This window comes from Larus michahellis, chromosome 14 (genome assembly GCF_964199755.1).
Source record: "Larus michahellis chromosome 14, bLarMic1.1, whole genome shotgun sequence".
Taxonomy (NCBI): domain Eukaryota; kingdom Metazoa; phylum Chordata; class Aves; order Charadriiformes; family Laridae; genus Larus; species Larus michahellis.
The window spans coordinates 6698064-6709761 of NC_133909.1; the positions used below are offsets into that span (position 1 = coordinate 6698064).

Consider the following 11698-nt stretch of genomic DNA (forward strand, 5'->3'; position numbering starts at 1 on the left):
ACAGTGTTAGAATCACTTGTGGTTGCATGGGATGTGCAAACAGCCCCTTGCATGCAAAACTGGAAAGCCTCCGAGGGGAAATGTTTTACCCGCTAGTGAGCCAGCCAGGAAATGTCTTCAGGATAAAAAATGAGGTGCAAACCGCAGCAAAATACAGCATTTTAAAACCAAATGTTGATTTGAACACCATCAGGGTGCTCTGCAAACTCCCACCCGCGAAGCATCGCTACGCTGGAGCATCCTCGCGAGCAGAAAAGCCAGAAAAACTGCTGCCAAGATCAGGCGGGCTCTAAATAACTTAAATCATTTTATTATATATGGTCAGCAGGACACGTAATCAGATGATTAATGGGTTTATAAACATGCTGAAGAGCTCTCCCAAAAAGGAGACTGGCTCTATGGATTACCCCTACTCTTACGTATTAGAATCACAGAATGGTTTGGGTTGGAAGGGACCTTAAAGCCCACCCAGTGCCACCCCCTGCCCTGGGCAGGGACACCTCCCACCAGCCCAGGTTGCTCCAAGCCCCGTCCAGCCTGGCCTTGAACCCCTCCAGGGATGGGGCAGCCACAGCTTCTCTGGGCAACCCGGGCCAGGGGCTCACCGCCCTCACAGGAGAGAATTTCTTCCTGGTATCTAATCTAAATCTCCCCTCTTCCAGTTTGAAAGTGTTACCCCTCGTCCCATGGCTCCCCACCCTGATCCAGAGTCCCTCCCCAGCTTTTCTGCCCCTTTAGGGACTGGAAGGGGCTCTAAGGTCTCCCCGGAGCCTTCTCTTCTCCAGGCTGAACCCCCCCAGCTCTCTCAGCCTGTCCTCACAGCAGAGGGGCTCCAGCCCTTGGCTCATCTTTGTGGCCTCCTCTGGACCCGCTCCAACGTCCTTCTTGTGCTGAGGGCTCCAGAGCTGGACTCGGTACTTCAGGTGGGGTCTTCCCAGAGCGGAGCAGAGGGGCGGAATCCCCCCCTCGCCCTGCTGGCCACGCTGCTGGGGATGCATCCCAGGATGTGGCTGGCTTTCCAGGCTGTGGGTGCATGTTGCTGGCTCATGTTGAGCTTCTCATCAACCAACGCCCCAAGTCGTTTTCCTCAGGGCTGTGCTCCATCCATTCTCTCACCAGCCTGGATCTGAGTTTGGGATTGCCCCAACTCACCTGGCCTGCTTGAACTTCATGAGGTTCACACGGGCCCACCTCTTCAGCCTCTCCAGCTCCCTGAAAACAGAGGAAACTTAATAAAACCTAAGCCGGCTTGAGCTGGGTAAATGAACATTGATTATACACCGCGGCAGGAGCAGAGAGGAGGCTGCGGGTCTCCTCACAGGGATGGCCAGGCTGGAGATAGCAGCTCCCAACAGTGTGTGGGCCTGGGCTTTGTGGGCGGCGATGGAGGTGTGTGGGGACCCGGTTTGGGGCTGAGCGGGGTGGGAAGCACCCCTCAAACCGAGCAGTCCCCGGGGCGCCCGGGCTGTCATGGCGGCCGGCGGGCGCCCCGGGGACTACAACTCCCAGCATGAACAGCGCGGCCAGTCCCGTCATGCCTCGCTTCTGCCGCTACGTCCCGCCGCGCAGGCGCAGGCTGGGCTCGGCGCTGTGAGGAGGAGGAGGAGGAGGAGGAGGGAGGCGGGCGCCATGGCGCTGAACAGGAACCACTCGGAGGGCGGCGGCGTCATCGTTAACAACAGCGAGAAGTGAGGCGCCATCCCTTTCTCCCTTCCTTCCTCCGGACGCGGTCGGCCGGCTGGTAGCGGGGAGCTGTCTCCCTTCCCTTCTTTCCCCCTCAGGGTTGTGTGGGGAGCGGGGGGTGCCGAGGGGCTTGGAGGGGTTGGTTTAACCCTCTTGGTGCCGGCTTGTATGGGCTCATCCTCCCCCCCTTCTCCCTACGGTTGTAGGGGCTGTATATATCCCCCTTCCCCAGGGTCTCCCCCGGGGGTAGCGCTTCTAGGCCGCAGCCGCGGGCCTCCCCCCTCACGCCGCTCCCCTCCGCAGCCTGCCGTCCCCCCTGCCTGCTTCTGGCTCGTACTGCTCTCCCCAGCCTCTCCCCTAAGCGCTCATCGAGGGCTGGCAGAGCTCAGTCCCCAGCCAGGTGATTCTGGCCTGGCCCCATGCCTCATCCTGCGCTTGCCACCCGCTGCTGCAGGAGGTGCTGCACCGGCACTGTGCCTCTGTTGAAGAGCAGCCCGCTTGGGAAGCCCTAGGCTGCCTGCCCGGTTTGGTTTGCTGGGTTCCTTGCGCACACCCCCCCTCGTGTGTTCGGGAAGTAGCAACAGTGTTGGAAAAAGGTGCTGGGATATAACCATGGAAACAGAAAGCCTCCACAGAGCTGCCTCTGTCTGCATGGCAATGGGCTGTCCTCACCCTCTGGGTCTGCCAGCCTGTCTGGGTTCTGACGTGGCAGTCACCTGCTTCTGGGACAAAGGAGAAGTTCCTTCTTCAGGGCTTCTTTCCATGAGGCTATTTAAACATTGGTACAGGAATTCTGCACCTGACTTCCCATTGAGATGTGACCCTTCTTAGAAGAATTTAGTAAGATCAGCTCTGGGGCTTAAATTTGCATTCATTGCAACAAACAACTGCAGCAGCTTAATATGTTACTGTTCCCAGTTGTCAGCCTGTCGTGGATCAGGGGTTACCTCTCATGCTGCAGCCCAGGCTGCTCATTGTGGTTGATTCAGCTGATAGGCTGTAGTCTGAACAGAGCTGCTGGCCCCTGTGCCCTTCCGGAGCTTTTGCTGGAGGGACAGGTACTTGCTGGCAGAAGGGAAACACGAGTGACTGAGGATGGTAACACATAAGCTGCCAAAGATAAAGGTGGTGGAGGTTTCTGCAGCTTTAGGGATTAGAGTCCCTAATGTGGATGCTGTTATGTCAATACAAGTTACCCTCTGTATCCATGCAACGGTATTGCACTGGTTTTAATCAGGTCAGTTTCTAATTGAGAATTAAGGAGTCAGTGCAGGCAACAGGGTTAGTGAAGTCTAGTGACAAGAAAGGGGGGTTCCTCTTGATCACATTTGTGTGACAGAGATGCTTAAGCTGTGGTTAGATCTTCAACAGCCATGTTGCATAAGGCAGCCTGAGTAGTTCCTGCTTCAGCAGTCCTTCCTCTGTTACATTACTTGTGGTGAACCAAATTAGGGAACTGATCCAGCAGAAATGCAACACAAGTTAAAAAAAAAATATGTCTTGTGAGGTTGATCAGTCAGTTGACTAAATTCATTGCCTGGGTGCGCAGACTGTGGTAGCTGTGCCAGCACGCTGAAGAGGGAACACAAGGCTGAGAACAAGCAGCCAGTACTACTTAAAATGCTACTGACAACAGCAAAAAACAATGCAAGCCAGACTGATTTTGTCTGCCGAGTTAAAGCCAGTTTTGGTAGGTTAGTTTAGGTAGTAAATTTACATGGTATTGCACTTCTGCCTTGAGTTGTAACACTGTGACGCTGTGTCTCTTCTCTCATCTTGTTTGCAGCGTTTTGATGACCTATGATCACGTAGAAATAACCTTCAGTGATATCGAACCTATGCCAGATGCCTTCAAAGGGACCAAGAAAGGGAGTGTTTTCTTGACTCCCTACCGAGTAAGTAGTAAAAGGCTTTATCTTGTGTAAGGAGATAAGGGCTCTTTGCAATTCTGTATTTAAATGTTCTCAATGCATGAAAGTCAGGATAATCTACTACCCCTTGAAGTATGGCTCATCCTCTCCCTCTGGGGAGCATTATGAATTCATTGCATATCCTATCTATTTGTCAAAAGATGATAAATCTGATTAGTTCTTATACAGGCAGCTGTTTAGTCTATCAGGCATCTTCAAGATTGGAAATTAGCAATGGTCTGGAAATGCTGAATGCAATAGCACAGCTACTAAGTCATAGCTGTGTGGAGCAGCGAGTTCTCTGGAAGCTGGGAGGAGTATTATCTGAGCAAGGGTAACCTTCTTGGAAGGCTTTATTGCCTTGAGGCTTCAGTTTACCCTTGTGGCTGTTCTGCGTAGTTTTTGGTTTGCAGAACTGACAAGGAGCTTCGGATGTGGGAGGGAGTTTCAGTCCATTGAAAAGTCTCTTTAGATAATAAACTGGGGCTGTGTTTCCTGTTTGTTTTAAAGACCCTTTGTAATGTTATTTTCTTTTCAGGTTATCTTTGTGTCGAAGGGAAAGGATGCTATGCAGTCTTTCGTGATGCCCTTTTATTTATTGAAAGATTGTGAGATTAAGCAGCCTGTCTTTGGAGCAAATTACATCAAGGGTACAGTGAAAGCAGAGGCAGGAGGTATGTATAGTACAGATCTATGTTCTCTATCGTAGTGATACTACATGGTGCATGGCAAAGTAAGTATCTGGTGTAACTGAAACTGGATACTGACCAAATGGGTTTTTACAGTACTGCTAAAATATGTTTCTTTCTTTGAAACTAGCAGCTAAAAATACTCTCCTTATCTGCTCCTTGTACAGTTGCAATGAACAGATCTGTTCTGCAACCAATGTCATTCCTGCCCTCTGTGCAAAAGACTAAGTTCAGTCAGGCAAGTGATCTCACTGAATAAACAACAGAGCAGAGTCAGCAAGTGTAATTTTGCTTTGCTCAGTTGGGGTTACCTCTTGGTTCTGCATCCAGGTCCTCCCATGCCAAAGACTTGTGATCCTTTCTGGATCCGTTTGGGTTTTCAGGAGCAGATCTCCAGAGTGCTGTTCTCCATTACCAATTTATTGTACAATTTAAGGAAAGGCGTGCTATTGCCTTAGTGCATCTTAGCAGTAAAATGACACTTGGAAGAGAATGGGCTGTCTTGAAATGAGGGAATCTTCAAGGGGTGATTTCATATTATGTTTGAAGTGAAGGTTGTGGTAGACATTTTCAGAATGTTTTTTTAATCGGTGTTTTATGCTTCTGCTTTTTACCAAAGGCACGTAGTTCACTAAACTCTTTCATCCCCAGGTTGATTTAGGCTATTGGTTGTGGCACTGAGATCACAGTGCCGTGCTTAGGACTTCAGTCTGTAATCCTGAAATCAGCATCGTAGCTTCTGGATGGGAGTAAAGTGGGGGACCATCTAGCGTGAGAGGAAGCCTGAGCAGTAACAACAAACTTTGTAAACTCTGTGAAAGGCAAACGGCTTTAGCTAAATCTTTGTGAGTTTTCCCCAGTGGCTTCTCCTTTAATGAGGGTGTTGCTTTAACAGCCATGAGAGTCTGGTTTAGCTCAAAAGGCTCTTTAATCTACATGTCCCTGTTTCAGTACTGACACAGCTTCTGCTTTGATGCATTGTTGGGACTCTGGGCTGTGCGTGTTTTTCTTTTTTAGTCTGTAATATGAGATGTCACTAATTTTTTTTATTTTTATTATTATTATCCTGACTTCAAATATCTTCTATGGACTCTAATGGATTTATGTGGACCATGTTTTTCATTAAGTTCTTTGCTTCACTGGGCACTCAGACTCCCAAACTAATTTATAGCTGACAGTTAGGTGTAGTTGCAAAGGCTTTTTAGCAAACGGGATTAACAAAATCCCTGTCTTCTGCACTAATCTTATACAAAGCTAGAGCAAATCCAGCACTCCTGACAACTTGGTCTGTCGGCAGCTGGTGCAGAAACAGGCACAACGTTAGTAAGCTTTTGAATGTCTCCCTCATTGATGTTTCTTCAGGTGTCTCTTGACCTGAAAATACTGCCCAATGTGAATTTTTCTGATAATAGGGTAATTCTGCCACATTATCAACATTTTTTTTTTCTTGGCTACTTGGGATAAGCTCTTTAAAGAGCTATGTACAGGGCATCTGTAGATAAAGCATGGAAGCTAAATAGCATCGAAACGGACTGTCCTTCCTTCTGAATTCTGTCTTTCCTCCCTGCAGGCGGCTGGGAAGGATCCGCCACGTTCAAGATGACCTTTTCAGCTGGGGGTGCAATCGAGTTTGGGCAGCGCATGCTGCAAGTGGCATCTCAAGGTATGGGAGTCTGGCGGTCTCTGCCGTACAGTTTTGTGGTTTCAGGAGGCCTTGCCTTCATCTCACAGCAAGGGCAGTTTCAGGTTGTGACAGGTTGGATTCAAATTTATGCGAGTTTCAGGCTGTATCTGGAACTTGCCTGCTTTACAAAATACTTTTTTCACATCCAAGGAACAGCAGATTTATTGGGATGGAGGTTGCTTGTTTTTCAGATAAGGATCTTTAAGTTTCTTGGAGATCTTTGCCTGCATTTGATGCAGGCTTGATGTTTTGATGAGGTTAACTTTACCTTTACTTTTCCAGTCTCCAGAGGCGAAATACCCAATGGAGCTTATGGCTATTCCTATATGCCAAATGGATCCTATGCTTTTGCACCAGCTGCAGCTAACGGGGGCTATCCGTACCCACCGCCTCCTCCTGGTAAGTCTGGGAATTGAGGATGGGGATTGCTCTAGTTAGCAAGAGTTAAAATAGGCAAAAAGAGGAAGAAACACTAATTTTACATAGTCTTTTAGATTGGATCTGATGCCTTGTGCAACTTTTGCTTCTGAGCTGAATTATATTTACCTTTGGCTTGTTTTGGCTGTATGCTGTGACCCAGCCAAAAGAGTTAAGTCTTTTGCTGTGTTATTTCCTTTCCTGACAGAGTTTTATCCTGGCCCTCCTGTGGCGGATGGAGACATGGGTTACATGCAGCTTCCACCCCCGCCGTACCCGGGGCCTATGGAACCCCCCGTCAGCGGTCCAGACCTGCCCTCCACTCCTGCAGGTAAGAAGTGTGTTCAGGTGAGTTAGCTGAAAATGGTTTTGTTACCCATGACACAGATATTGTTTCTTGTCTGTTGTCTCTTTGGGAATTTAGAGTCAATTTAGAAGCTCCACTTGAAGTTAAAATTATTTAGGAGAGGGATTAGGGTGCTTCCCTAATCTCCAGCCTTGTGTATCCATCTCAGTCTGGAGGCCAGCCTGATTCTCTCCAGGGTGGATACCATTAGCAGATATTTTGCAGCTGGATTTATTCTTTTTGTGGCAGAAAAAATACAGTTTATGATCCTCCTGTTGTGATAATCTTGCTCTGCTAGATGAATAAAAAAAATTTGACAGTGAAGTATGTTTCTATTCCATTTTAGTTTGCAGCTGTGGCTTTGCTGATATTTGCTCCCCCTTCCCCCATTTTGCTCTAATCTGGTTACTTTTGCTTAAATTATGTGGAACAGAGGAACAGATAATGGAAAGGAGCTGGGGAAAAGCCAGTCTCGTTTTCACTCATTTGGCATTTATCAAAATTATTTTGAACATGTCTTAAAAGGTCTGCGTGGAGGGTGGGTCGGGAACCAGCCCCAAAAAAAGAGTTTTTGTGATTGGACACAACCATAGATCTCTCACAGATTAATTCTTATCCAAACAAATATCTTTAATTTCTCTCTTTTGTTTGAATAATCAACCCATCATCTTTGAACTATTATTTGGAAAGTGACACTGATCCAGATGGTTTTACAAGACTTTTGTGTTCTGCAGAAACAGAGGATCCAAATTATCTTAATAAATTACCATCCATAAACGATGAGCTGCTATAAAGTTGTGCTGATTTTTGTTTTGTCTTGTGTTCTCACTCCCAAGAAGGATGGTTTGTTAACTGCCTTTTTAAGGGCTATTGTCTGTATTTAGGCAAAAAAGCCGTTAGCATTTATTTGTTGGCTAACGTGCAAGTCCCAGGTGATGTTTCCAAACTAAATCTTGGGACTATTTCACTTCTGACTTGACAATCCTGTGGCAACTGAATCTTTAGTACTCAGAGGAGATAGTGCTCACTTGTCATGTTTGTTGTAGCTATTTTCCAACTCAGGCATTGGTCAAATAGTGCTCCAAGAATGTGTGGAGTTTTTGTTTGATTGTAAAAGTTCTCTGTGTGTCACCAAATCTGTAACTTCTCTTTCTGTGACAGCTGAAGCGAAGGCTGCCGAAGCTGCTGCCAGTGCTTACTACAGCCCCGTCAACCCACATAACGTCTATATGCCCACGGTAAGTTCCTTTATCATTCTGGTATTGCAGTGTGAGCCCAAGTGTGTATTTAGCATTTCTTTTTCTCAGTGACACAGCAAAGTTTGTCTGAATTGATTTGGGGTTTTTTTGTCATTGCTGGTGTTTGGGTTTTTGTGGTTTTTTTTGTTTTTTTTTTTTCTTCCTGAACCACGAATTGATATTCTTGTATTGTCTTTATTTCAGGACCAGCCACCCCCTCCTCCATATTTCCCACCAGAGGACAAGAAAAACCAATAAGCTAACAGAGAACTTCTCCACAACTCATTGCTTTCTTACTTCCCATTTTGGCAGAATCTTGGGGCATGGTCCATAGCACTGAGGAGTAGAGCCTTCCCCCGAGGCACATAGCTTTCATGGACTCTAGTGGTAGATGTGTGCAGAGCAAGGGGAGAGATTTCAGCAGCCTGGGTTACTTCGTTAGAGCTCTGAGGGTTTGCTGTCCTACCACAGTATTTCCTCCCGGCACACAGCATCACTAGAACTGGAGGTTCTTTTCATCTGTGATCATTTCCCTTACGTCTGTTTCTTTTGATACTTAAATTGTACCGCTTTAGAATAAGCAACTGCTCCAAACTGATAATTAATGTGCTCATAACATGGAAACAAGGCTCTTGGGGGAGCGGGGGCGTGTCTTGACTTTACCTTAGTGTGCAGCCAAGAGCATCTCTGGACACAGGGATGTCTGTGAGTATTCCTCTCAACCCAGAGTGTCACATCCAACTTTTCCCTCTGCTACCGAGAAAGGGCTTCAAAGGGTACCTTTGGGATCTCAAAGGAAATAGATACCTATTAAACTTTCTTGTTGGTTTTTTTTTTTTTTTTTTTTTTAGCTAAGTCATTCCTGACAATCATAGCAAATAATCTGGTAGCCCTCCAAATTTTCCTGCTGTGCACTATGTATGATGATGCTGACGAGCTTCCCTTCTTAAGAAAACATACTACTCTTTACAGGGTTGATTAGTAGCATCTAACTAGTTCTAGATCATATGGGAACACTAATTTTCGGTTGTCTCTTTCTTCCAGTTAGATACGTGGGCTTGAGATCACGAAGTTCTGAATATTCTCTTTATAGCCTATAATGCACTTCTTCCACGCCCCCCCCTGTAACACAAGTTACACTTTTTGGCCAGTGAAGCATCTTACTGCTGTGATTTAACTGGTGAATTAATAGCTAATGGAGAGAAAATAGCTGCTTTATTTCTGCCCTGGAAGCACGTGAGAGAATATGCAAAACGTTGGAATAAGCTATTTAGGTACAACTGAGCTGCTCGTTTGAATGTTGTTTAATGGCGTTAGTGTTCCTGGATCGGCTGTGAATTTACTTCCCGGTAACTTGAACGCGGGCTCCTTGGACTGAGGGTTGAAGCGTTTCCCTTCCGTAGCATTGATTCATTGATCTCATTAGCGACGACTCCAGTATGCGGAACCTCTGCAGGACCGATCGAAATCCAGGTTGCAAAACTTTGCATTGTACAAAGCTTTGCACAAATCAAGACTTCACTGACTTCTGACAGCTGAGAGAGAGAAAACCCTTCCCGGCAAGTGTGAAGAAAGACGGTGTGCTAGGAAACTGCTGAGACTTGCTGCATGCAGCCTGCTTGGAGAGAAAAAAAAAAGGTCCACCTCTTGTTTTCTTTTTGTTTGAGTCTAGCTCATTAATCAAATTGCTACTGTCTGTGCACTGACTTTTCTAGAATTGCTACTGCAGTGATGTAAAGAAATGGTTATTTTAAAAAATATATATTTATTTTGAAAACGTTTGATTAATATATTAATGTGAAATGACTTTTGAATGCAGATTTGTTTTGCCAAGACTGTGAAGTAAAGAGAAATCACCTCAAAGCTCACAGTGTTTGTGTGTTTGTGTGTCTGTTACTGGGCAAACATGATGGTGACTTACTACCTTTGTATGGGGAGAGGGAGAATTAAACACTTGGATTTTATTCTTGGCTATTTATTGGTGACATTAGTCACTTGATTTCTCTTGGCTGACTTTGTGAAATGAAAATAAGATGTTAAAATCTTTGAACAAATGTCCAGTTCGCAATTCCTGTTGTAAACCGGTGAGGCGACTACTTAACACTTTACCCAGATGTGTAACCCACGTGGTTTTTTTCAGACCAATTCTCCTTGTAAAGGTTGCGGCCAATTGCTAGAAGAAGTAGTCAAGGGACACAGCATAGTTGTTGCCTCTAAAATATGTCTCTAATTAGAAGCAATCCATAATTTTATCCTTTTTTTTTTTTAATTTTTTTTAAGTGTGCTGAGATGCCTGGGTAGTTCTGCTCGGTTAGGTCTGAATTCTCTAAGGTGGTGCGGTTCACCTGGTAGCTCTTCTCCCTGGAAAAGCGTGGAGTTGTTACTCCGGCGGATGAAGTGTTCCTCCTGGGTGTGCTCCAGCGGCAGCGTGAGAGCTGTTAACTCCTTCTGTGTGAGCGGGATCAGGCGTGTCGGTATAGCGTGGCAGGGGAGGAATCGTTCCACGTGGGATGCGATCCTGTTGTTGCTGAGATGGGGCAGGTCCCTCTGTTTTGCACTGACGTGTCAAACAAGTTGCTCTTCAGGTAATGTCCAAATCTTACGTGGTTTCGTTCCTCTTCTGAGCTGTGACTAGCTGTCTTAATTCTCTTGAACTCCCTGAACAACTGGGGTGGACATTTTCCAGATTCTGCTCTCCTCCTACATCACTTTGACTCGCACGTCCTCCCACGCGGCTGTTTTACTGCGTTTTAAGTCTGGCTGAGCCACTGGGGTTTGTTTTCTGTAGCAAGAGGTGGGTGGAGAAGGAAAGTATTAAGAGAGAAAATGTTACAGCCCACTAGGAACCTAGTAAATCCTGGTTTGTGAATTAAATTACTTCAAAATGAGGTTTCCTGAATTGCATCAGTCCAACTGTAAGACGCTGCAGACACCTCTCTGTACTGCGTTCTGTTTTAAAATGCCTCCCTCCCAGTGACCCTCTCCTCCCAGGCAGATAATCCTAGAAAACACAGATTGCATGAAGTTTCCAGGTCTCTTGCCCAGCACCACTCACTCGTACAGCTCTGGTGCCAACCGTCAGCACAAACCCATAAGGTTGTGGTTTTGTTTTTTTTTTTTTTTTTTTAAATCTTTCCTCAACAAAGCATGCTTGAGAGAAGAAACATCGAGATAATCTGCTCTGATGAGAACGTGGCTCCATGTCTCTTCTGCTAATGTGGACAAGTGACAAGATCTGCAGAGAGACCGTGAGGTTTGCTGCCTGGGAAAAGGAAAATATGTCGAGAGGGTGAGTCAGGCTGGAATAAACGAAATGTTCCTCTCCTCAACAGCGGCTTTTGAGCTGTGAGCTTTTTACAATGGTTTGTTGGTGAATGTCCCCATTCCTCCAGGCTAGAGCTTGACGTGGTCTACGGGGAGGTGAGAAGGAGTAAGCCAAATTAAAGAGATTGATCATGGTGTTCTCGGTGTGTTTGGAGCACGCCGATGAGAAGTGAAGCACGTTTTGGGAATACGAAGCTGTGGGGCCAAAAGGGTGGGCAAGTCGCAGAGGCGGAAAGGCTCATCCAGGTGTTTGGTTGAGTGGAGAAGCGCCATTCAGGAGGATGCAGGTTTTGGCCAGAGAGGTGCGGGTGAGAATCCCTGCCTTGCTCGTTAAAATCTGAAAACCCAAATTCGGCTCAGATAGATACTCAGCACTCGCTGCCGTCTCCCCGATGGGAACTGGGAGC

General features: G+C 46.4%; 1 protein-coding gene across 1 annotated transcript; it reads left to right on the forward strand.

The window, feature by feature from the left end:
- Positions 1 to 1569: 1569 nt before the first annotated feature.
- WBP2 (WW domain binding protein 2) lies at positions 1570 to 9835 on the forward strand. The gene is made up of 8 exons (XM_074607593.1): positions 1570 to 1688; positions 3470 to 3578; positions 4132 to 4267; positions 5853 to 5945; positions 6249 to 6365; positions 6592 to 6714; positions 7891 to 7967; positions 8172 to 9835. Exons 1-8 carry the CDS (start codon positions 1630 to 1632, stop codon positions 8223 to 8225), a joined length of 768 nt encoding a protein of 255 aa, XP_074463694.1. The 5' UTR covers positions 1570 to 1629; the 3' UTR covers positions 8226 to 9835.
- The last annotated feature ends 1863 nt before the right edge of the window (positions 9836 to 11698 follow it).